Raw genomic sequence first — 25,395 nt, 5'->3', positions numbered from 1 at the left:
AGAGTGTGCTTCTTATAAGCAGTTTACTTAGTCCTGGAACAGTTCATATAAATATCCATTTACAGATGGCTGCACTTTGCTCTTGTGGGAAGTTATTATAATTTTCCTTAAATCAGTTCTTCCCAACTGCAGTACTCTGCCTTGGACTCTTTGGAAAACAGTCTTGGAAGCCGTGGCTTATCTCTGGAGTCCTTGAACTATCCAGGTAAGTGAGTTCCTCTTTTGCAGTCCTCCAGTTGGCTACTTCATTATCAAATAAGAACTTATTGATTATTATCTTGGAAGGAAAATGTGTGCGGGTGTAAGATAGAGTTGAGACAGGACAATAACCAAACAAACAATATGCGTAGCACCCAAATACACATACATTATATTGTGTCACATACAAGCAGAGATGGGCAGTAACGCGTTACTGTAATCTGATTACTTTTTTCAAGTAACGAGTAAAAGTAAGGGATTACTATTGCAAAAACGGTAATTAGATTACCGTTACTTTCCCGTAGGAACGCTGCGTTACTGCGTTACTAAACCGTGATTTTTTGTGAGAACGTCTCATGACAGTGACGTAAGCGAGTGCGACGTTTGTGACAACAGCTGTGTGCAGATCAACAATGGATCATATATCGAGTGCAGAGAGAGTATGAGCGTGCAGCGTTTAAAGCGTGGAAGTACTGACCTTACTTTGAGTTTGAATCCATAAAAAGTGACAAAAACATTAGTGTCCGTTGTGCGTGGGAAGAAAACTTCTTTTTACAGCGAAAAAACCCCTAAACTTCCAAACAAGCACCGAGTAGCTACGACGTAATGGGAAACTCACAGAGAAACTCGCGGATTCTTCCACTGACCGCTGCACACCTGCACCAGGGTAACCCTCCGCCTACCCCACTCCTGCTTTACAGGTGAAAATAGAGCAACAGGACCGCTAGTCTTTGACTTTATTTATTTTCTGCTGTGTTTTACTTGCATCTATTTGAAAGACTGAGTGTAAACACAAAAAAAGAAAATAATTTTATGTGCTGGAATGTGCAGAAAATAGGTTTAAATATTAAACTAATTTCTTCCAGTCAGAGAATGTTGCATATAATTACATTTTTACTTGATGCATAAAGTTAAAAGATTAAAACTAATAAAACAAGTTTTAAAAAGAGACTTTTCCATTTGATTACATTTTGTATGATGATTATGTAGAAAAAGTAGAATTGGGCTGAAAGATCTATCACTTTATCACCTATTCAGGTTGTAAATCGTGTTTTTAAACAGCAACTAAGTAATTAATTACTTTTGAAAATAAGTAATCAGTAAAGTAACAGGATTACTTTTTGGGGGAAGTAATCAGTAATTAGTTACTGATTACTTTTTTCAAGTAACTTGACCAACACTGCATACAAGTCACAGCAGGACTGGTCTCAATTAGAATAAATAATTTCATCCATCAGTTTTAATTTGTAATAAATGAGCATTTTACTTGTTTTATAACAAAGTTCACACCACAGGGAAATGTGAAGAACAAAGTCTGGATGTCACAGTAACTGTTGCAGGAGGGACAATCATCTAGACAAGTAAACAATGAGTTACAAACATGAAGCAGCAGCTCAGGATGTGTGCTGTGAGGCATCGAAGTGTCAGAGGAGACAGTGAAGTCATTTCAGCTGTTGTCCTGTTTCTTCTAGCTTCGCTGTGCTCAGCGACATCAAATTTCAAAATCGATGGGAGAGGGCCGAGATGAGGAGGAGAGCCTTTCTGTTGTTCTACTACCTTCTGCGTTCCCCCTTCTATGACAAATACTCTGAGTAAGTATCTGTGGTTAAGTGGTGTTTTCAGCGGTTTTATGTCGTTTTCTGAAAAGTGTTAAAATTAGGATGACATAAATAATTGTAACAATCTGCAGAAAATAGAGTACTGTGCAAAAGTCTAGACTAATGGTTATTTATGCTTTTTAAAAGTCTTCCAAAAAATGTCTTTAGACAGGAGCTGTTTTGTTTGTTTGTAAACAGAATCATTTAACAAAAAGAAGTCCAAACGTTCATCAAGAAGAACCATTCCTAAAAACTAAGTTGAGGCTGTGTTGAAAAATAAATTTGGTCATACCAAATATGAACCTTCGAGCTCGTTAGAACGGCAGAATCCAGAGGTTATACCGTTTCAGGAAGGTTTCCTAAATGTAAAGAAACCTCCTAATGGTTTCTGCTGCTCTGGGGGACCGTGGGTGTGTCCTCTGGGCCTGTGTGGGCTATGACCTCCTCTTGGTGCTGGGACGAGAGGGTGCAGGTTAGATGGAATGGAGGCATTGGGGCAAGACTGGCGTGGGGAGATCCTGGTGTTGGGCTCTGTGCTGCTGTACTGTGTCCGTCCTTGTTCTTATGGGGTCTGGTCCTCTGTGGTATTTAAGGGTGGAGTTTGGTGCATGTACCCCTCCTGGCGTCTTCATTGGGGATGGCATGCAATGAAGGGATGTGTACTGTATCGCTTGTATCAAGGCTTTGTATTGGGCGTTACAGGTCGCTGAGGTGGTGATGGATGGTGGGGGTGTTGTGGGTGGGGCCTGATGGGTCCTGCCGGCTTGGTTTAGTGGGGCTTTGGGCTCTAGAACTGCAGTTGGGTGACCTAGTTCATTACAAGGCCCGGCTGTATAGGGGCCTCTCCCTCCCCCTGCACTAAGGACGTATCAGACAAATACAGGTGACAGATGTCCTAAACTGCAGCTGGTGGTTCATATTAGACGATGGTTTGCTTCGTGTTTCATCTACAGGAGCAGGAAGCCTGTCAGTACATTCCTGAAGCCACCCACCTCCCCAAATAAAAGGAGTGGCTGGTGACTTTACAGTATTGTAACTCTTGTTCCTTCACTGGTCTTTTAACAGTGTTACTTTTTACTCCTTCATGTGCAGGGAAAAGATTCTGTTCCTGCTCAGACTTCTGGCTGATCATGTTCCAGGAGTCGGGCTCGTGGCACGTAAGTAGAACCGTGTGCTCATTCTGCATGCACGATGTTGCCTTGCGTTGCTGTAACGGTCGAAAATGTTGACGTCTTAAAGCTGTTTGTAGAACAACTGAAATTGTGACTTTAAAAAATAGCAGCTTTTGAAAATTGAATGCATTTCAGAGTTCTACTTCGTAATGCGTACTGTAAACATTTGTGCGTGTGAGAGAGAAATGAGACATTAGGGCTGCCACGATTAGTCGACTAGTCACGATTACGTCGACTATCAAAATCGTCGACGACTGATTTAATAGTCGACGCGTCGTTTGAAGCTTTGTAAGATCTCAAAAGACGCAGGAATAAGTAGTAGGATTTAAGAGTGTAATAACGGACTGAAACAGAAGATGGCAGCACTTCATGTACAAGGATGCCAGCTGCCGTTAAACCCCGAAGAAGAAGAAGAAGCTGTGTCCCAGAATTCATAGCGCAGCCTAGCTCAGTTTCCAACAATGGCGGCAGCTAGTTAGTTTTAATATTACTCTTATTATTCTTTCTGGGTCACAAAATAAACGTTTAACATATTTTCAGGTGAGAATGTAGCTGTGTAAACCTCAAATATCTGCTCAGTTTATCAAGACACCACATATTTTCAAAAGCGCTCCGATGTTTTCGGAGACGTCTGTTAGCCACTAGCTCAATAGCTAGCCGGGGGCTAGGCTAACTAGAGCCGTGAGAACACCGGACTCCCGCAAATCGTTTTCAAACCCACCTCTGTCTTTTGCTACTCAGGTTAAATATACATAAGTCACTTAGATAACTTAAAATGTTATGGTTTGGCTTTTTTCAGTATTTTATTTGTTCCTGAGTAAATCGGTTTGGCTGAGATTAAAGTTATAGTTTTTACACAGCTGAATAAACATCAAGCAGACAGCTGATTATCAGAAGTGGGAGATGCTGAGAATTTACTCCAGTGTCTTGTTATATTTTAGATAGCAAGGAGTTTATTAAACTTCACCGAAACAATCTGCAAATTTCATTAAAATTTAACAAACTATCATTTTGTCTTTATTTTTAGTTAGCACATACCTTAAACACTTAAAGCTGTAAGCTAATGATAGTTATATAAGAGCAGATGCTGCTGGTGCAATAAGCTGTATGTTTTACGTCCAATGGATGATGATCTGATTAGTCGACTAATCGCAAAAATAATCGGTGACTAGTCGACTATCAAAATAATCGTTTGTGGCAGCCCTAGTTGTCACCTGAAATTGCCTAAAATAATCAGGTGAAATTATTTCTTTAATTTGAAGCAGACGAAATGAGTTTAGATGAGTTGAGAGGGTTTGTACGGGTGCTTGAAAACCTTGAAAATGCTTAGATTTTATTAACTTGGTGCCTTTGGCAACAGTTTAGGGGGAAATAATAGCAATATGACAGACTGATCCATATGGGCAGTTCCTCAGCTTTCATTTAAAATGTGTTTATTGTGAGCACCGACACATTAAACAACTTAAACATTATGAATGGCTTCAAGCTCACACTGAGGCCTGTGGGGCACAATCAGCCACGGAGACAACAGACACTTGTATATGTGTTTTTTGTATATGAATATTTCATATTTCAAGGCTGCCTGTTTATTTAAGGGAGATGAACAATACATTATTATTTGACATAATTATATGACAGGTGATAGACTGAATAAATAGATTTTAGGTCGATGTTTGTGCATTCTTAAAGTCTTATATGTTGAACTGAGTGTGTCATCTGTTCAAAGCCTCCCAGTCAGTGAGTCATGGTGTTATTAGCACAAACACTTTAAAGCTGATCATTCAGGACTTTAACAATAATACAGACAGCAATGTAGTCAAACATCTCACAGTTAGTTTTGAATGAATGAACTTAAAACAAACAAACAAACATCTGTCTCCTATTTTTTGTGTCCCACAGGAAAGAAGCGTCGATATCTGATGAGAAGACTTATTAATTTGGCCTTAATGTGCATCGTTTGGTGCAGTTTTCTTGTTTTGTGGGCTTGTTTTTTTCAGCAGGAGATGAATATCTCTAACAAGTTGATTACTTCACATTTGCACATATTAATTTTTAAGTGAAATGTGTGTTTTAAGTTTATATGAAGTGTGCTGGAAAAGCTTGAAAATGGACCTTGAAAGTGCTTAAACAGTGCTTGAATTTGACCCTGAAAAAAGTGTATGAACCTTGAGTTAACATGTGGGAGAATCCACTTCATTTGAAAGTCACGTGAATGTGCATCGACACTAAAAATCCACTGAAACTACATTATCATATTCAAAGGAGCTTGCAAAGAAAAGCGTCTGGACTTCTTTAAGTTACTTGAAGACGTTTCACCTCTCATCCGAGAAGCTTCTTCAGTTCTAAGGTCAAATGGTGGAGAGTCCCAGATATAAACCTAGTGGGAGTGTCCCCCCACAGAGGGACAAAAGGACCCCCTGATGATCCTTTTGTCCCTCTGTGGGGGGACTCTCCACCATTTGACCTTAGAACTGAAGAAGCTTCTCGGATGAGAGGTGAAACGTCTTCAAGTAACTTAAAGAAGTCAAGACGCTTTTCTTTGCAAGCTCCTTTGACTACGATGACCTGGATGACTGAGAACCTTCACAGACATACATTATCATATCTATCTTATTCTTGCCACAGACGATCCATCTGACTTTATCTCTAATACCATCTTCTCTCAAAAACCACTGTAATCACATTATCATATATATGTTTTCTTCTTTCAGCTGCTTTCTTTAGAGGTTTTCCTCAGTTTTGTTTCTAATACTGTAAAGTTTTATGAGATGTTACTTTTCACAGGTAAACCTGAAAATGGAAAACCTGCGATACATTATTACAGTGTTATACATATAATATGATTCAGTTTTATTTGTTATTATTTTTTTTCTAAAACGTACAGTCACATTATTTATCACAGGCAGAGTTTATTATTAAGAAAGAGTCCAGAAGAGCGCAGTCCCTCACGCTCCCAGGCCTGTTTTTAAATTTATTTATTTTATTATATTGCTGCAACTTGTCCTGTCAAACCTGCAGCTCAAAGTCTTCACAGTTGAAACTGAGACTTTCTTACTACGACCTCTATTAAGCTGTGATGAAGCTGTTGTCCTGTGAGCCATCGATCACACAGAAACGTGTCCTCTGATTCAGTCGTGTCTTTGGGTCTGCAGACCACTTCCTGTCACAGTTTGTTTCTGAGTGCAGGAGGAGGAAACTGGACTCACTGACACCTTGACTTCCTTTGCAATTTCTCTGTAGGACAGACCTACAGACCTAAGAGTTATGATGGTCTGTCTCTCTCCATTGTTAATTGCCCTTTTCTCTCCATTTTTGAAGCAACACACTCCTTCCTGCATATATACATGTACCTATATATGTATACATGGAGAGAGATCTTTTTTTTTCTTGTTTTTTTGGCACTGTTGTTCCACCATATGATACATGGCTTCATGAACTATTAGTGCTGGGTTTGATTGTGTTGTCTGTGTTCAGGTCCCCTGATGGATTATCTCCCCACCTGGCAGAAGATCTACTTCTACAACTGGGGCTAAAACCTGCACTCAGATCTTTGACGTTTGCTAATCAGCTGGAGAAACTGCACAAAGGAACCATCAGTTGCCAGGATGGAACAGAGACACAGACTCTTGCAATAATTCCTCAGAAATCAGAGAAAATGATTGGCAATGACTGGCCTGCAGTGAGGGACAAAAATGAAATCATTACAGTCATTATAATTAAAATCCCAGCGCTCAGCAAGTTTTTTTAGTACACAAAATCTGTCCTAAATCTTTGCAGTGTAGACACACGATGAGCCTGATTTATAGCAGAATCTCTTTGTGAACTGCGCCCATTGTTGCACTGCTTTATCTGTCAATAACAGATGATTTATTTCAGCAGCTCGCTGCAGAGGAAGGTGACCCATGTAAATACAGTGAGCCTACACGTTATACAGGTTAAAGCAAACCATGTCTTCATAATACATGAACTCAAAGATGTGTAATCTGTGGCCCACATTCATTTGCTAACAGTCTGCATGCACAAATATCATTTGTTATTATTGTTCTTGCCTTTATAATTTATAGATTTCCAAATGCTCAAAATTACAGTTAAATAACCGACTGACAGGTTAGTCTGAGGTCAGCTGCACTTTTTCCTGTTTCTTGTGGTCTTTTTTATTTTTTTCAAATCAACATTAAAATCCCAAATCTAAATTATTCCAGCTTTTTTTTTAACCTTTTAGATTTAAAAACAAACACTGAAGAAACACTTTGGAAGAAAACCACAGATGATAAATTCAGCAGCAAAAAAAGAGTCAGCCCTGTTGTAATGAGGTGAAATGTGGATGATTAATTACATGGACAGATATCAGTTGAACAGTGATGAAATTTGATTATTTATAACATTTGAATCAAACTGTGTTTAATAGTAACAGTCAGCTAACAAACACGTACGCTAAGGATGAGCTGAAGCAACAGTTGTTTAAAAACAATTATAAGGCTTAGAGCTTGTAATACAACAGCATAAACCTTGCATTGAACAACAGACGTCTGTTCTGGTCTTCAGATTTTCCACAAACAGAATGGAGGGGCTTCATATTGAAAGATATCCACAGTATAGTAATCATGTTCCCACCAAACAATAACCTCCAGAGCTGGAAGATGGGAGCTAAATCACTTGTACCAGAACCAGTTCAGTTTATATAGCACCAACTCACCTGAGTGTTTGATACTGAAGCACCTACAATGCTAGAAAGTTCAATCACACAGCTCCCTATGAGAAAGTGTTTGGTGAGGAAGGAAGTACAGTTTTAACTGGAAGACACCAACAGCAGAACCAGGCTGTCCAGTCCAAACTGCATGTTTACAGCCTGCAGCACAGTTTGAGTTGCCTGAAATAGCTCAAAGACTGACTTCAATTTCTTTGCATTAAAATCTGTGGGGCGTCCCCACTTTTGGATCATTTTCATGTCAAGTCTGCTTTTATATAAAAATGTGTGAATGTTGCACAGAGTAAAATCTAGTGCGACAGCAACCACAGGTTTGGGTGTTTGTGAGAAAGTTGACGTCAGTGAAAGCAGAGCAGAGGTTTTTGATCTTTATTAACTGTTTCTTTTTGTAACCTACAAATAAATAGTTTTGAATGTTTCATCCTATCGCCCCACATTTTTACCATGGGAAGGGCGCACACACGGGGTGATCAAAATTACACTTTGATGCACGAGAGAGGAAAAAAAAGAAAATAACGACTTTCGAATTTTATCCAATTTCCAAAACTTGTTGAACGTAAAGTCTGCCCTGAACACACGAGACGAGATACGAACAAGCGTGGTGGATTTTCACGTTCACTGTGTTTAACTGCATCGTACATGGCAGTGAAATTTAGAGAGAATTCCTCGTCTCGAGTTAAATACTACTGTATTCACATTGTTAATGCGAGGATCTTTTTTCTATTTAAAACTGAATATGTGAACTTAAAAGATACAAGCTTTCCAAAAATCAAAGCACTGAGGGTAAATCAAGGCAGACTTCAGATTCAACAAAACAAGTGAAACAGCTGAAGGTTGCAGAGTGGAGATGCATAGTCGATACAGTATTATAGTTTTGAGCTGGGACAGCATATTCTGTCTGCAGTGCTTATTGGAGTTGGATTTAACCCTCCCTAATTCCCAGTACTGGACGCTGGAAGTTTGTTATAGGGAATGATGGATTTACTGCTGCACAAACACAGCATGTAACCATAGCAACGTGCACATCAAAAATGTGATGCTTCCATGTTTCACGCAGACAGAAATGCATAAATCCAAACTCAAAGAGCTGAAAATCAGTCAGTGCTTTATAAACAAACTGTGGACAAGTGCCACCGTAAGTGAGCAGCACTGTTGTTCAAATAACACTAAAATATATATACTGCCTCTTTTTTAAATCTCACAATAAAACAAAAACTAGCATGACATGTTTGATTATATGAATGGAAATAAACAACTTCTGCAAAGGAATAAAATAAAGCAGAATGAACTCTGACAACATTTTGAAAATCTAAGACCAAAGTATCCAAACAGTAAATTACAACAAAACTCTGGTTTAGAAAAGAATACAACCTGTGACGCTCGGCTTGTGAACATCAAACGTCAAGAGTCTGCTAATGAGAATGAGAGAAGAAAACACTGTCTCAAACGGTCAATAATGGAGGACGGACGCGACGGACATTTCTTTTCCCATGCAATACTTTCTGCTGTCCATGTCTCGTCCCTTGTCTCCATCCAAATGCACGTGTCAGTCAAGAGGCTGTCTGGCTCCACAGGTGTTAGTCCACCGGGCGATGCTGCTCAGTAGGAGCCGTAGCGGTCCTGAGGAGGGAATAAACACAAAAACAAGGAGAAGCATGAGCAAACTTATGGATTCAAGTGAAATAAAGCCGCTGTCTCGTGGACCAGTCTCACCTGGATCGTGTTCATGACACCATTGGCGAGGACAGCCATCTTTCCCGCAACGGTCTTGACTCCCTGTTTGAACTGAGCGATGTCCGAGCCAGAGGGAAGCACGCTGTCAAAGCCTGAGGCTCTTCCTGAGAGGAGCAGAGAAGTCTAATCAGACGTCCTGTTCACACATCCAAATCAGTTAGGCTGGTTTCACACTGCAGTGATTCTGCTGAAAACACTGTAGGCCACTTCACCTCTACATGCAGCGATCCGTGGCTCAAGTTCGTGAATAACAAGAGCGGGATTTCTAACTTTTTGGAGGTCACCATATATCATTTTACCACTCAGCCTGAGGCAGCATCACCCAAGTCTGTGAATGCAGTAACTTGAAAATGAGGTGAACCAAGACTTTTTGAATTCACACCACAGGTGCATCCACCGAAAATCAGTGACTTTGACGTCAGAGGTCAAGCTTTCTGAAGAAGGAGGCTACGAGAAGGCTGAGGGGATAGAATGAAGGTTTAACATCTTCAGTGAGAATCAGCTGTCGATTTGGGACTAAAGCAGAATAGCACAGCTTTCATCCACGCTAACATTGTCTGCATTTGTCTTTATTTGTACTCGTGCGCTCATGTGCGAAGCCTCTTCTTTAAGCATAAAGGATAATATCTCATACCAAGGTATCAGCCTTGATCTAATCAACATTACTGCCAAACACACGTATCGCATTTGCCAATGAAGTAGTTGTAGCTTCCCCAAAGGTGTAGGATACAGACCCTTTCTGCAGATTCAACGCAATAATCCAGTGTCAGTGGGGTTTGAGACTGTCGAGTCCATGTGCCATATTTTGATTTGATTTCTCCCATATAGTGGCTCGCTGTTAAATCCAGATTAAAATTTGAATCCCATAAATAATAAATAAATAATTACATTTATTTCATAGTACCATATCACCCTATTAGAGCACTTCGCTCTCGCTCTGCAGGCCTACTTGTTGTTCCTAGAGTATTTAAAAGTAGAATGGGAGGCAGAGCCTTCAGTTTTCAGGCCCCTCTTCTGTGGAACCAGCTTCCAGTTTGGATTCAGGAGACAGACACTATCTGTACTTTTAAGATTAGGCTTCAAACCTTCCTTTTTGCTAAAGCATATAGTTAGTGCTGGACCAGGTGACCCTGAATCCTCCCTTAGTTATGCTGCAATAGACGTAGGCTGCTGAGGGATTCCCATGAACCACTAAGTGTTTCTTTGCTTTCTACACCACTCTGCATTGAATCATTAGTTATTTCTCCTATTATCACGTAGGGTAATATATCGTTTTGTAAACACAAGTTAGAAGAGGAAGCTCAAAAGTGCAGATGAGTGCTGAGGAGTGAATTAACCTTGACATTATAAGAACTGCTGGTTAACGTTTACCTTTGTGGTCACTGCCATCTCCAAACAGGTCAGCTGAGCTGATGGAAGTGCTTCCAGACATGCTCTCCAGCCTCGTCTTTGCATCGTACTGAGAAAAAGATGAAACAAAGGTCAACCATGAGGTAATAACAGAACATAGTTTAACAAACACATTAAACAGATGACAGGTGAAATGTGAGGCCCTCGATTTGAACTGTTTTATAGTGAAATGAAGACGAGAAGGTTCTCACCTCAGCACTACTCTCCCGACCAAAGAACATGTCTGAGGAGATGGCCTTCGCATTGGCAAACTTCTGCCTGGCCTCACTTGACTCGGAAACTGAAGCTGAGACCTCGGCTTTTCTTCTGCTGGGGAGTCTGAGTTTAAGCATTGAGAACATGCGTCAGAGCTGAGAGCTTTAGACAGAAGCTAAAGGACATGTATGAATATGTATGTACCGCTCTCCAGTTGGTTGAATACTAGAGATGGTGACCTCCTCCTTGGGGTCATCTTTCTCCAGTGCCCAGGAGGTGGTGAAAGAGGCGGTTCCTCCTTCAGTATCCCAACGGGATCCAAAACTGTCTCCCACTGTAAACGGGTTGTCTTTGTATCTAAGATCCAAAGCACAGTGGGTTATTAAGGGAGTGCACTCAGTTCTCTCTTCTATTCTGTGGTAGATAATGAATCCATGATACATAAGTGGGTTCTGTGCGTACTTTGGAGGTCCAGAGGTGAAACCGGGCTCATCAAACATTTCCAGTTTGGAGCGAGAAGAGGACTTTGCTCCCACGGGCGTTTCCTGCTCGATGACCTGCATCTCTGACATCACTGAATGTGACACGGCACTGCAACGGGAAAGAAATGCTCACATTTACAGACCTAACAAAGCATTGGCATTCCTCTATTCTGCGTTAGCTTCCTGTGTTATGAGCAAAAACTATTATCAAGGTTCAAATTCAATTCAAGCACTTTTTAAGCACTTTCAAGGTCCATTTTCAAGCTTTTCCAGCACATTACCAAACAAAAGGCTGCCTTATATGCATATACTGTATAATCTTAAACACACATTTCACTTAAAAATTAAGATGTGCAAATATGAACCAATCAACTTGTTAGAGATATTCATCTCCTGCTGAAAAAAAAAGCCCCAAAAAACAAGAAAACTGCACCAAACATCCCAAAATAATCCACATTAAGACCAAATGAATAAGTCTCAGGCCACATAGTTGTTTCAAATAACGTTCAGAGTTTTCACATAACATCATGCTGGATTTTGTCCCTCATCATTTCCCCTGGAAGCACTTTATAAGGTGGTCTTTCACATGAACATTTTCCAAGTGGTAATCCTTCTTTCCCAGATGGACTCTTATCTCCTGCTATAAGCTCCACTATATATAAGGGCTGCACGATTTTGCATAAAATGAGAATCACGATTCTCTCACGATTTTCTTTTCCAGTATAAATATTTATTGCACTTATTAGCTGCACATCAACTTCGTAACAGTTGAGACTGAACATAAAAACAATAAATAAACATAAAAACAACAAATGTCTCACGTTTTGTCGTTGCCGCAAAACGTTGTACTGCTTGAAATTGCGTCTCCACCGTTGCTCGACGCTGCGTGTATAGAGCAGGTAGTGCAACAATAGAAAAATAGTTGCGGGACGGCACTGTGTAGCGTTTGTCTAGGGTGTTGATCGTTTTCCTAAATCCCTCGTTTTGCACAGTGTTGATGGAGCCATATCTTTGGTCAGGTGATAAGTAACAGCCTCCGTAATTTCTTTGTGCCTGCGGGAGTTCGACGGGTTTAGGGAAGCGCTGTATAAGGTTCCCGTTATTGATGTTTGGGTGGTTGACCGGGACGGATTTTCTCCTGTCACTTTCTCGTCATCCCTGACGTGCTCTCCGTTGTTTTTTCCTGCTAATTTTAGCATCACGCGGCACAGCTTCTGTATCACATGGTATAAGGCTCCGCCCTTGTCATTTGTTGAGCAGGAAGAGTGAGCGCTTGTTTTCATGCAGATTACGTCCCGGATCAAAATGCCGTACAATCGACGTCTTTTTTTTTTTTTTAAATCGTGGTCATTTGGAAATGAGATCGCACATAAGTATGAATCGAGATCGCGATTTTCTAACGATTAATCGTGCAGCCCTACTATATATGTATCTCAAATTTGTGTTTTTTTTTCAAGCATGCATTTTTTTTCAGCTAAATTCTGAAATTGAAATGAAAAATGTGAATGAATGAAATGAAAAATTACCTCCTGTTGCCGAAACCCATGCCCAGTCTCTCTGCCTGCTCCTTTTTCTTGCCTTCCAGATTCTGGAGCTTCTTTTCCTCCATCTTTCTGTCAATTTCCAGCTCTTTGTAGGCCAAACGCATCGAGGCAACACTGCAGCAGTCAGGACAGAATTTTAAACATTAGATTTTTTTTTATTCGGAAAAACGTACAAAAGATACATCTTAAACATTCATTAATTTGACTTAATTTTTATTACATGCTTTTCTTATTTTGCCTTTTACAGTGGTGTGAGCTCACTGTGACTCAAGCAAAGCTACTTTATTAAGGTAAAACATTGAAGTGTGTGGCTGGAAATAACAAAACGGCTTAGCATTAAAAAAAATAGATGAATGAAAATAAGAGAGAATATTTTTTCTCTTCTCTTACATGGATTCCTCGGCTTGTTTCTGAGCCTCCACGGCCTGCTCCTCTCTCAGCTTCTCAGCCACCTGTGCCTGCTTCTCCACCTCTGAGAAACTCTTATTGCTCACCTTCTGGGCACCGAGACCTTTCTTTGCACCGAGCTGCATCAGTAGGAAAACATGGTTAAAGCGCGTCCTCAGCTTTAAGCTGATAACTCACAGAAGAGGGAATGTGAAGGAAAATTCACGATACTAACTTTTTGTCGTGTTAGAAAATAAATAATCCTGAGCTTTTTTCAGCAGCATGTAGTAGAGAAATAAAATATTTGTGGTTCGACTCACCCCTTTTTTAGCTGCCATGGGCTTCTTTTTCCCAATGATAGAAGGTTTCAGATCTGTAACACATGGGACAATGTCTTTTTGAAACACATTTACAACATCATTTTATCTCTCAAGATATTTTCACTCATGACTTCTGAACAATGTTGGAATAATCAGGGCGGGACATTGTCCGAGTTCCCCTGGAAATATTCCTTTGTTTCGTTTTAGAACGGCGTTTCCCACACAAACATTACTCAGGAGGAACATCCAGTTATATTTTGAGTTCATTTTTAATTTTATCCTTCTACGTCTCAGACATTAACAACAATAATTTACTCAGTGGACAATCCCCTTCCTGTTATTTCAAAGTCCAGCTAGCTCTGATCCTTCCCACTGGAGACAGTCAGTCTTGTACTCCTCTACAGGTCGGATGCAAACTGCAGCGCCATGACTAGAACTCACAGCAGTTCACAGAGAACTGGTGCCAGTACTCTGAGCTCACCAATGCTTCAAACTGAATGGAGACTACAATCACCAGCTGCAGTCCAACATGGTGCAGCTGGAGCTGTGAGCTTCTCTCACCCCAACCAATCACAGCAGATGGCCCCGCCCCTCCCTAAGCCTGGTTCTGCTGGAGTTTTCTTCCTGTTAAAAGGGAGTTTTTCCTTCCCACTGTCGCCAAAGTGCTGCTCATAGGGGGTCATATGATTGTTGGGGATTTCTTTGCATGTATTATTGTAGGGTCTACCTTGAGGCGACTGTTGTTGTGATTTGTAGCTGTATAAATAAAACAAATTGAAACTAGCTCCATCAGACAATCTGCAGAGTTCAGGGCTCAGTATGCACGACAACAGCTTCATCTGGCGCCAAAGCAAAGGTTAAAAAAGCTCATTAGCTCTGGAAAAACAACCTAAATTTGGTGAAAGATGCTTCTGCAGTGAAACAGCAGTCACAAGGTTTTTAATCACAAATTTAAGAAATCAGTGCAGCAAAAGCGTTCTGCTCAGTTAAAGGCACCGCACCATAGCACTTAGACCTCAGGTTCACAAAACCAGCTTTTTGCATTCCAGCAAGAACATCATGTTCAGTAATGCCAATGTTAGTCAGCCACTTTGCCCTCAGCAGAGTTACACACCCTGGTAACAATTTCAGAGAGACAGGGAGCAACTATCATTACAGACAATTAGGAAACTCTTTACTTTTCAGTCAAATTACTGTGGTGACAAAGACAATCAACAGCTTGGCGAAGTACGTAGTCGTTCTGCACAGTGTAGTAACTTTGAATTAAGTTTCACTCAATGACAACAAAGAGCATCTTGTTGAACAGCTGTACAAATAAGACCAGTGAGCTGATACGGTTTACATGACAGAGCAGGAGAAACAGGAAGTGACTGAGGAGATGTCAACAAAACCATGCGTCTGAGCTAGAAAGCAGCTGGTGCAAACTACACCCACACGTATCACCTTGAGGTGTCCATCCTTCACGTGATGACAAACGCATGGAGTCCTCTAAAGAGCAGGACAAACCAGTCAGCACAAACCAGTCAACACAGTCAGGTTCCAGAACATCATGCTCATGTTCCAGATTAGATTACACTACCCCGTGGTGGATATGCACACACGATAGAAGCATTACAGAAGTGATGAATCAAATCAGGAGAAAAATGAATTCATTAAAATTCAGGAACTCTTAATATTCAGTTCAACAAAAACAAGATTCGCATAAGAGCCACATACTGTCTCTGACATACGCTACTTAATATAAATACTAGTTTGTACTCGCAAATAATTCAATTATGAGATCATGATTCTTGGTAACAAGAACACTAAAATGTTTCATGTTCTCAATGATTTTAAAGACTTAACAACATCCTTTTACTAGAACAGGAGGCTCAGCGTTCACGTGGAACCTGCTCCCACAGCCTCTCTGCTTATAAAACTTGCTTTCTGATAAAGCTCATAGTAAGTGTTGCCCCTGGTGACCCACATTATGCAGCTGTAGGCTCAGGCTGTTACATCAGGCACATTAATGATGGTTTTGCTGTCAAAAGAAATAAAACTGAGTTGAACTCAAGTGGAGAATGACCCACTATGTAAATGTGCATGTACTTCTATTGCACGATTCTACTTTGAGGAACACTGATTCATCCATTCAGACCTAATGATACTGTGCTTTATTAAAGGTGAACTACCACACACACTAATACTCTGACAGATGCATCAGGAGGTATTTAGAGTTGAGTATCTCACCCAGGAACACTTGTGCATGTCGACTAGAACAACCTGGGATCAAACCACAAACCTTTTGATTAGGATTCCTCCCACTGTAGCTCCCAACCAGCCTCACAGCACGACAGAAATATTCTAATCATTATGAATGAATGTGGATAATATGACTTGAAAGTGGGAGTCTTCACAGGAACACACAGACAAAAGGATGTATGGATACAAAAGTATAAACACAGTCGAAGCAGAGTAAGAGAAGTTAGGGCTGCTCAATTAATCGAATTTTAATCTCGATTACGATCCGGGCTTTCAACGATCATTAAAAATGACTGAGCCGATTATTAGCCCCTCCCTCGTGCTTTACTCTCGCGCTGCTCCGTGTGGCAAATCGAGCGCACCTCTCTGCATTTCGAACACGTGTCACAACAATTAAGAGCAGCGTTCTCCAACCTTTTTTGCGCCACAGACCGGTTTATGCCCAACAATATTTTCACGGACCGGCCTTTAAGGTGTCGCGGATAAATACAACAAAATAAAACTAGTACCGGTACCGAAAAAAAGAAGATTTATTCATAACACACGTGAAAAGACCCAGGAAAACCGAGTTAACGATAAAAACAATAACAAAATAACACTGAAAACCGATAAAAACCCTGAAAACTATACATTTCACACCTGAGCCTCAGCTCTCGCGGCCCGGTACCAAACGACTCACGGACCGGTACCGGTCCCAGGCCCGGGGGCTGGGGACCGCTGATTAAGAGGACCCGAGGGAAGCTCGGAAAGCTCAGCAGAAGTTATTTGGAGAGGAGAGTGACTGCTGTTGGTTGAAAAGAGGTAAAAAAAACTTCAGTGGTGTGGAAACATTATGGGTTCAGAGTCAGACGTGGATCAAGTAGACACAGTGTGTAAACTTTGCTACAGTGTCGTAGCTGCACCACAGAGCAACACTGCAAAGTTCACTAAACATAGATGTTTACATTTTCATTTATTTTTATATTGCAAACATTTGCACTGTTATCAGTATTTGCACTATTTTATATTATTTTTGACAATCTTTAAAGTCATTATTCAACATTGTTATTGTTAAATAAATATCGTCAAATAATCGAGATCTCAATTTCAGTGAAAATAATCGTGATTATTATTTTTGCCATAATCGAGCAGCCCTAAGAGAAGTATCTATACACAGAAACATAAATGGCAACACAAAGAAAACTACAGATAACAGCTGTGTAGTTACAGGAGAACAGAGGCTCTGTGAAGCTACTGCACTCACCGATGGCAGCTTTGGGTGATGTGCTCAAACCATCAATGCTGGGTCCTTCCTCTGGCTCTAAAAAGAGAAAAGCAAAACAAGGTTGAAGCAACAAAAGAATTTTTCAGACATACTTACTGCATTTTTTCTTAGTATTTATTTGCTGTATTCAAAACAGGATCAATGTGAAAATAAACAGTCATGTGAAAAAGGTTTTCCCACTTTCCATTTTAAGGCTTTAATATCAGGACATCAATAAAAAGTATACCGTGGATAATGTGGTGTTGTTCATCTGAGGTTGTGTTGACTTCAATTTAGAAATTTTTATTTATTTTATTAACAAAAACTAAGCCAAATGCAGAAGCACTGTGACTCCCACTGGTTTCAAAGGCATCAGCAGTTCCAGGTAAGATGACTAATCACTATGGTCAAAGGAGCTTGCAAAGAAAAGCGTCTGGACTTCTTTAAGTTACTTGAAGACGTTTCACCTCTCATCCGAGAAGCTTCTTCAGTTCTAAGGTCAAATGGTGGAGAGTCCCAGATATAAACCTAGTGGGAGTTTCCCCCCACAGAGGGACAAAAGGACCCCCTGATGATCCTCTAATCGCCTGAGCCAAGGTGTGGAACTGGGTGTGGGTCCCAATCAGCCAGAGTTTCGGGTGAGTTCATTGTGAAACCTGGCCCCACCTTATCATGCGAATTCCTGAGGTCAGATGGCCCAGGGTGTGAGTGGGTGTTAAGGCGTCTGGGAAGGGAACTCAAAACTGGATTATAGATGGCAGAGAGTTGGTGTCGTAAACCACCGCCTCTGTTCAAAGATGGTCGCTCACAGTGGACATAGATGGCTTCTTTCACTCCTCTTTCAAACCATCTGTCCTCTCTGTCCAAAATGTGAACATTGGCATCCTCGAAAGAGTGTCCTTTATCCTTAAGATGCAGATGAACAGCTGAGTCTTGTCCTGTGGAGGTCGCTCTTCTGTGTTGTGCCATGCGCTTGTGAAGTGGCTGTTTGGTCTCTCCAATGTAGAGGTCTGGGCATTCCTCGCTGCACTGTACGGCATACACCACATTGTTAAGTCTGTGTTTTGCCGTTTTGTCTTTCGGGTGAACCAGTTTTTGTCTGAGTGTGTTGCTGGGTCTGAAGTACACCGGGATGTCATGCTTGGAGAAAACCCTCCTGTACAGTGCAGCGAGGAATGCCCAGACCTCTACATTGGAGAGACCAAACAGCCACTTCACAAGCGCATGGCACAACACAGAAGAGCCACCTCCACAGGACAAGACTCAGCTGTTCATCTGCATCTTAAGGATAAAGGACACTCTTTCGAGGATGCCAATGTTCACATTTTGGACAGAGAGGACAGATGGTTTGAAAGAGGAGTGAAAGAAGCATCTATGTCCACTGTGAGCGACCATCTTTGAACAGAGGCGGTGGTTTACGACACCAACTCTCTGCCATCTATAATCCAGTTTTGAGATCCCTTCCCAGACGCCTTAACGCCCACTCACACCCTGGGCCATCTGACCTCAGGAATTCGCATGATAAGGTGGGGCCAGGTTTCACAATGAACTCACCCGAAACTCTGGCTGATTGGGACCCACACCCAGTTCCACACCTTGGCTCAGGCGATTAGAGGATCATCAGGGGGTCCTTTTGTCCCTCTGTGGGGGGAAACTCCCACTAGGTTTATATCTGGGACTCTCCACCATTTGACCTTAGAACTGAAGAAGCTTCTCGGATGAGAGGTGAAACGTCTTCAAGTAACTTAAAGAAGTCCAGACGCTTTTCTTTGCAAGCTCCTTTGACTACGATGACCTGGATGACTGAGAACCTTCACAGACACTAATCACTTTGGGCACGTTCCAACCAAACTAACCAGGACGTGTCTTATAATGAAGTAATAGCTCTTTGAAATAAACAAAGTAAAGACCTGTTACGACTCATTCGCCCCATCACCTTTTCACACACTAGATTTAGTCACAGCTATTCGAGCTGCAAGTCTGCGTGTCTGCACGGTAGCAAGCACAACAAACACAACGAACCTGGCAATGCAACGCTGACAACTAAGATTCATTTTACTCACGGGTGTCATCCTGACCTTTAGCAGCTGTGTTCGTCAGCTGCTGGCTGAGAGTGGCTCCGTTCTGCTCTGGCTCAGAGGAAGGTGCAACGTTCCAGTCAGTAATAGGCTGAAACATAAATGTCATTAAATTTAAAGAATGGATGCAACTTAAGCTTGGAACTTTAAATCTATACGTCTTTCACTCAGGAGATTTAAACTATACACAAATCATTTGTGGCTCACTGTTTAATGAGAAACACTTAAGATCTGACCAACAACAACAACAACAACATATATTTTATAAGCTGACTGTAATGATAAACTGTAATAATCCCACGTGGCAGTTATAAAACAGTCTTGAGAAGACTTGTCTTATTAACTAGTCTTGAAACTAGTGAAACTCTCAACACTTTAGTTACTCAAATGCTTTTGTTTGAACTTTAACAATGAGTTTGTTACACACACACACACAGACACACACACACATCATCACATCTCAGATTGTTTTAATCAGCCTTATATACCTAAAGCAGCATTTCCTATAGATTCATAATGGGGAAGCTCATCTGTACATATACATACACACACAAGCTTTTTCTCCAAATGAGGCACAAAAGCTTATAATAATTTTAATCATTGTAATAATTAATTTCAATAACTAAATTTCAAAAAAATTCTGTCACAGATACAAAGCTTGGTGACTCTTAAGTTTCGTACGTTTGACATACGCTGAACATGACACGTGAAACAAACGCAAACGGAGAATAAGGCTACGTTCACACTGCAGGCGAAAGCGCATCAAATCCAATTTTTTGACCCTATGCGACCCATATCCGATCATGGTGTGACAGTGTGAACGGCACAAATCCGATATTTTCAAATCCGATCTGGGTCACTTTCGTATGTGGTACTGAATCCGATACATATCTGATGTTTTAGAAAGCTGCTGTTTGAACGGTCACGTCGCATTAAATCCGTCTTTTACGTCACTGACACAAGACAGACGCCAATTATCAGCGCCGGAGAAGACATCATGAACGCTTCCTGGTCATCCCATGTAGATGTCAGTGAAACTGTTGGGAAGACAACATGAACATTTTATTTGTACTGTATAATCTGCAGATTCTGACAGAAATCTGCAGCTATCCTTTGAAGCAGCGCTCCTCTAAAACAGCAATAAGGATCATTATTAGGTTATTTACATTATTATGTAAATAACAAAATAACTTAAAGCAAAAATTGGGAAACGTGAAGTCCGAAGTCTTTATATTAAGGTCATCAGTCAAACAATACTGTTGCTCTGGGTCTAAACAGAGCGCGTTGTGTGTGACGTCTTCTTTTGCGCATGCGGCCGCTTTGAGCGTTCACACTAGAGCGCGTTTGCTGTCACATTTTATTTGTAGTGTGAACGAGCAGACAAAAAAATCAGATTTGATCAAAAAATCGGAATTGAGCTTTAAGACCTGCAGTGTGAACATAGCCTAAGTCTCTAAACTAGCGGGGCTTGTGGAAACAAGACCCAACCGTGGAATTTATAGTAAGTATTATTTTAGTAGGAGACAGGGTGCATACAGACACAGCAAGTTTCTCTTCTGTAACAAATAACTAAACACTAACTAAACGTCTAGACTAACTAGAAAAGTCTCGGAAAGCAGCTGCAGATGGAAGTTCTTTCTCTGATCTGCAGTTTTCCACCTGATGCACGTTCAGACTTTAAATAAGCACCAGAGCAGAAAAAGAACTGCCTCAGAACTGCAGGCCAGTGGAGCTGCAGCACTCTGCTGCAGAAGCAGATAACGAGCACCAGCACAACAGTGACATGGCCAGTGAGCCAGAGAGCAGTGAAACACTGAAAGATGGAAAGGGCCAAGGTTAGCTGGTTAGAAATGACTTAACTACAACTAAGAGAGGAATGGAGGCCACTGTTCGGTGCACTGTAAAAGAAATGCTAAAATGAGTTGCTAATTAAACCTGGAATGTCTGTGTGAGGAACATTATAATATTATAGACGTGATTAAACAACATGCTGTGACATTAAAAGCACCAGATTTTCCAAAAACAAAACAAAAACAAACCTGGGTGTGTTCATCAAAAAAGTCGCTTTCTTTCTTGTCAGAAGCTGCAGGCGTGCCTCCTGCAGACGAGTCAATCCAAAGCTGCAACAGCAAAAAGGAAAACTTATGTTCTAAATTCAAAAGCTTTTCATATTTTTTGAAGTAGAGTAGATCCTGAATTAATGATGGTTTTGTTTATAAAACAAAAGGATGGTCATTGGTTCGATCCATGGCTACTTGAGTCTGCATGTACTTGGGAAAGCCACTGAATCAAATGTTAGACAAAGTATATTAATGATCTGGTGAATGAAGCTTGTAGTACTTTCAGTGCTCGGTTACAGTTACCATGCACTTTGAACTAGAACTGCCACATGGCTCAAACACTAATAATCCTTTTATCACTCTTATCACTGAGCCTCAATGTACCAACAACTTATTTAACTAGAGCAGAGACGGGCAAAAGAAATTTTAATTCAGAAAACTTTATTTATATATATATATATATATATATATATATATATATATATATATATATATATATATATATATATATATATATATATATATTTTTTTTTTTCTTTTTTCTTTTTTAAACTACACGTTTCTCTTTTAACGACTTGGCCCCCTCTGTATATATGTAGTTTAAAATGAAATCAGGCATTTAAAAGTAAATCGGGTCGGAGCACGCAAGCCTACGCAGAAACAATAACATCTGCAGTGAAGTAAACATTTCCTAAATGTTTTCCCTTCATTGATACTCACATCTGTGCCATATTTAGACAATGCAGCATTTGCTAGCTGTCGAATCTTCTCTCTGTACATCTGGGCAGCACGACTGTTATACTTGGCATTGGTATCGTTTGTGGAGCAGCCATGCTGGCGGAAGAATGCCGTCTTCAGATGAAAAAAACAGAAATGACATTTCAGAAGAATTAGAAACCACAGACAAGCCACACTTCACAACACATGGATCATTTAGGTAAAAGACAACAATCGTTTTGTTTTGTTTATTTGAGAAAAACCTCATTACACTTGGACTTACCGCATTGGCGTTACCTCCAACCTGCATACACCTAAGTTGGAACCAGTTCCAGTTGGAGTCTAACTCAGTGGATCTGCGGAGGAAAGGGGGACAAGGTGGAAAGTCAACATGGACAGATTTACTAACAGTCTTTCCCAGAACAAAACCCTCCTTCTGTGTTAAAATCATAAACCGACACATTTTTAGATCAGCTACAAAGCTGAGGTACAATGAAGTTTACCTGATGAAACTGAGATGCACTCCCAGTGAGCGGTGGATGCCAGAGCAGTCGATGCACAAGAAGACACCATATGGAATACTGGCCCAACTGGGGTTTTTGGCAGCACAGTCAAAACATACCTATGCAGACAGAACATCAGCATTTTAATGAAACATTTCTGCCTCGACCAACCCATGTGGTCACAGTCCGTTACATTTTCCTGCTGCTAATCGTGCAAGAGAAGCAACATCATCACCAGATAATAATGTTGCCAATCAGTTATATTTAAACAGCTCGTTTCAACATTCCTGGAGATTTTCTCATTGAATTTACTGTCACAGAAAAGCAGCAATGACATAGTTTAACATGGAGCTGCTGAGTGTTTACACACCGTGAAGAGCCAAGAGGTGGAGCATTTTTCAGACTGAAAGTGAAATAATATTAAATATTGTATTAATTACTATTAACTGATTATTAATATTAATTAATGTCTCTACACCATCATATTGTCTGTTTTCAGCAGCACAAAACTTTGCCTCCTATTAATGTCAGAATAGCTTCCAACAACACAGAATAAAGGTAACATTTTCATGCCATAGTTTAGATCGCGCATGTCTAATTTTATTTATTATTTTGTTGTTTATAATGTTGCATGCACTTCCTTAGAGATGTAACTATAAATTGCATTGATCAGCCCAAAATGCCTGTGATTGGCCTGTTCAGTCTAGTCAAGTCCAGCAGTGCATTTCCAATTTTTCAAATTGACTATAAAAAAATGGATCAACTCCAAAAGAGCTGAAAATCACCAAACCTGCAGACGTCTTTTAGGGTTGGGAAATGGAACCTAGAATTTCTAATAAAGACTTCTTTAAATGTTGATGCCATTTAATCACAATATTACTGAACTAAAAGGCTTCTCCACCCAAAAAACACAACAACTCCTGTGTTCATTACGTCCCTGCATGTCATTCTTTCTTGTCTATAGCTTAAAAGGTTTTGAATGAATTCTAATAACATTTTGTAGGTGTGTACACTCTGGCATTATTATCATTTTGAGCTTCAGATCGATTTATTGACTTTCAAGGAGATGTCAGAGTTCTAAAATGACATGATATTCTTGCTGGTAATGTGAAGTAACATGTATTCAGAAAGAATTACATAAAAAATATTAGTACTACTGCAGTAAGGGCATTACTGCAAAACTCCTGTGGTGACTAAAATCTTAACTAAAATTAAAAAGGCGAAAAATAAATAACTTCAAAACTCGACTTTGCGCTTTGCATTGAAAAAACATACAATATATACAGTTGTTAAAATGAGAGAGAACTTCAGGTTGGCTTCATTTACTAAGTCCAGCTTTTATAATGGGATAAAATACTGATGCTTCGACTTTCCAACACCACATGTTTCGTAATACTTCTGTGAAGTGCGTTTCAAAACATCCACGTCACGCACATGGCTGACTGAGGTGTGTTTCACCCATTTCGAAAGAGCTTTTGTGTTGCTTCTAGGCAGGCGATGTGCCAGGAAGCACAATTTCTACAGCACAGTAATTAATGAATGAATGTTTTTGACATTACTGCTTCCATTTCTACTACTACTATAAGCACATGTATACAAGAAAACGATACCCGATCTCTCATTACTATCTTTGCTGTGGATTGTAAAGACCGATATCGATGATCAATTTATTTAGAATACTGAACTGCTCAGTATAGTTGAAGAAAATGATGATTACTGTCATATATAGAGAGTCGCAGTGTACTGTTCATTCATTAGATGATGTCAATAAAAACCACATGCTTTCAATGAAAAAATAAAAACGCAGACATTCACAGCTCTGGCTGTAATCTATTATACATTTTTTCTGCCTTTAAAGAAAACGTTATTATCAAGTGACTTCATCTTCACTCTAACCTGTTACACACTTGCTGCACATACCTGTTCACACTGCACTGCTAATATGAAAACTAACAGAGTAGTTAAAAAAAATCAAACGAAATCTCATAAACAGCAGGACAAAGGCTTGCAGGGTCATATAACCCAAACGCCTGACTCGGAGTAAGTAAAACATCATTCCTGTGTAAAAATAAATAAATAAAAATAATATTGCTTATGTATTTCCGTCACTTACTTTGAACGCTTAATGACTTTACAGTACCATCGTCTTTTATAATCTAATTAAACTATACTGTCACTCTGTAAACCGTTAGCTAGAACACCTACTGAACAAATGACTGTAAAACCGAAGTTCTGACTGACAAACGTTATGGAGCGCCAACACATCAGACTCTGCTAGCACTAACAGATACTTATCAATGAAATGAGTCAAATTTCACGGCTTTCAAAGCAAACCTAACGACCACTACTAAACGAGTCCCCAATATCGGACATATCGAAAGTTTAGTCTATTTAGTTCAACGATTCTCCCATAATTTTCCCGACGTGGCACAGCGGAACAAGTTAGCTTCCTTAGCTTAAACATACGTGGCCTTTATGTTTGACTACTTTACCGGTAGGCTAGTAGTCATTAGCTTTTGCTAGCTGTCTTACCGTGTAGCCGGGCCTTGCTAGGTGCTAGAACACGACTAGCTTCCCAGGTAATTTCTCCTGTCCAAAGCTAATCATGGACTGCCAGTATAAAAAAGCCTCACAAAGTAATACACAAGCAATGATGGTGAGTATTCGGTTACCTTGTTGGTAGGAACAGATCTTAATCTTTTGAAAATGGTAAGGATTTCGGTCTTATTTGGTTCCGTAGCCATCTTGACACTGACGATTTCTATAAGCTGACGTCACTACGGCAACTAGTGTGGCCCAAAACCC

The 25,395-nt window shown here is 40.3% G+C and overlaps 2 protein-coding genes across 4 annotated transcripts in view; one reads left to right on the top strand and one right to left on the bottom strand.

Annotated features, from left to right (window-relative positions):
• Positions 1 to 8,192, top strand: part of pex16 (peroxisomal biogenesis factor 16) — a 15,100-nt gene extending 6,908 nt beyond the window's left edge. For both annotated transcript variants that reach the window (XM_085157318.1, XM_085157309.1), the window contains 4 exons: positions 133 to 205; positions 1,671 to 1,790; positions 2,889 to 2,953; positions 6,443 to 8,192. In XM_085157318.1, the coding sequence (XP_085013444.1) occupies positions 133 to 205; positions 1,671 to 1,790; positions 2,889 to 2,953; positions 6,443 to 6,501 (317 nt within the window). In that variant the 3' untranslated portion in view covers positions 6,502 to 8,192. The remainder of the gene's footprint in view (positions 1 to 132; positions 206 to 1,670; positions 1,791 to 2,888; positions 2,954 to 6,442) is intronic.
• Positions 8,032 to 25,395, bottom strand: arfgap2 (ADP-ribosylation factor GTPase activating protein 2). 2 transcript variants are annotated; one of them, XM_085157290.1, is made up of 17 exons: positions 25,263 to 25,395; positions 22,591 to 22,709; positions 22,371 to 22,443; positions 22,091 to 22,222; positions 21,350 to 21,430; positions 19,296 to 19,401; positions 17,233 to 17,289; positions 15,192 to 15,236; positions 13,749 to 13,801; positions 13,432 to 13,568; positions 13,024 to 13,155; positions 11,478 to 11,606; positions 11,220 to 11,372; positions 11,012 to 11,138; positions 10,782 to 10,869; positions 9,390 to 9,514; positions 8,032 to 9,296 (listed from the first exon to the last, which is right to left on the bottom strand). In XM_085157290.1, exons 1-17 carry the CDS (start codon positions 25,332 to 25,334, stop codon positions 9,276 to 9,278), a joined length of 1,650 nt encoding a protein of 549 aa, XP_085013416.1. In that variant the 5' UTR covers positions 25,335 to 25,395; the 3' UTR covers positions 8,032 to 9,275. The 2 variants fall into 2 exon arrangements, with proteins under 2 accessions (XP_085013416.1, XP_085013423.1); XM_085157297.1 differs by lacking the exon at positions 15,192 to 15,236.

This window comes from Neolamprologus multifasciatus, chromosome 1, assembly GCF_963576455.1.
Source record: "Neolamprologus multifasciatus chromosome 1, fNeoMul1.2, whole genome shotgun sequence".
Taxonomy (NCBI): Eukaryota; Metazoa; Chordata; class Actinopteri; order Cichliformes; family Cichlidae; genus Neolamprologus; species Neolamprologus multifasciatus.
This window is presented reverse-complemented; position numbering and strand designations above follow the sequence as displayed.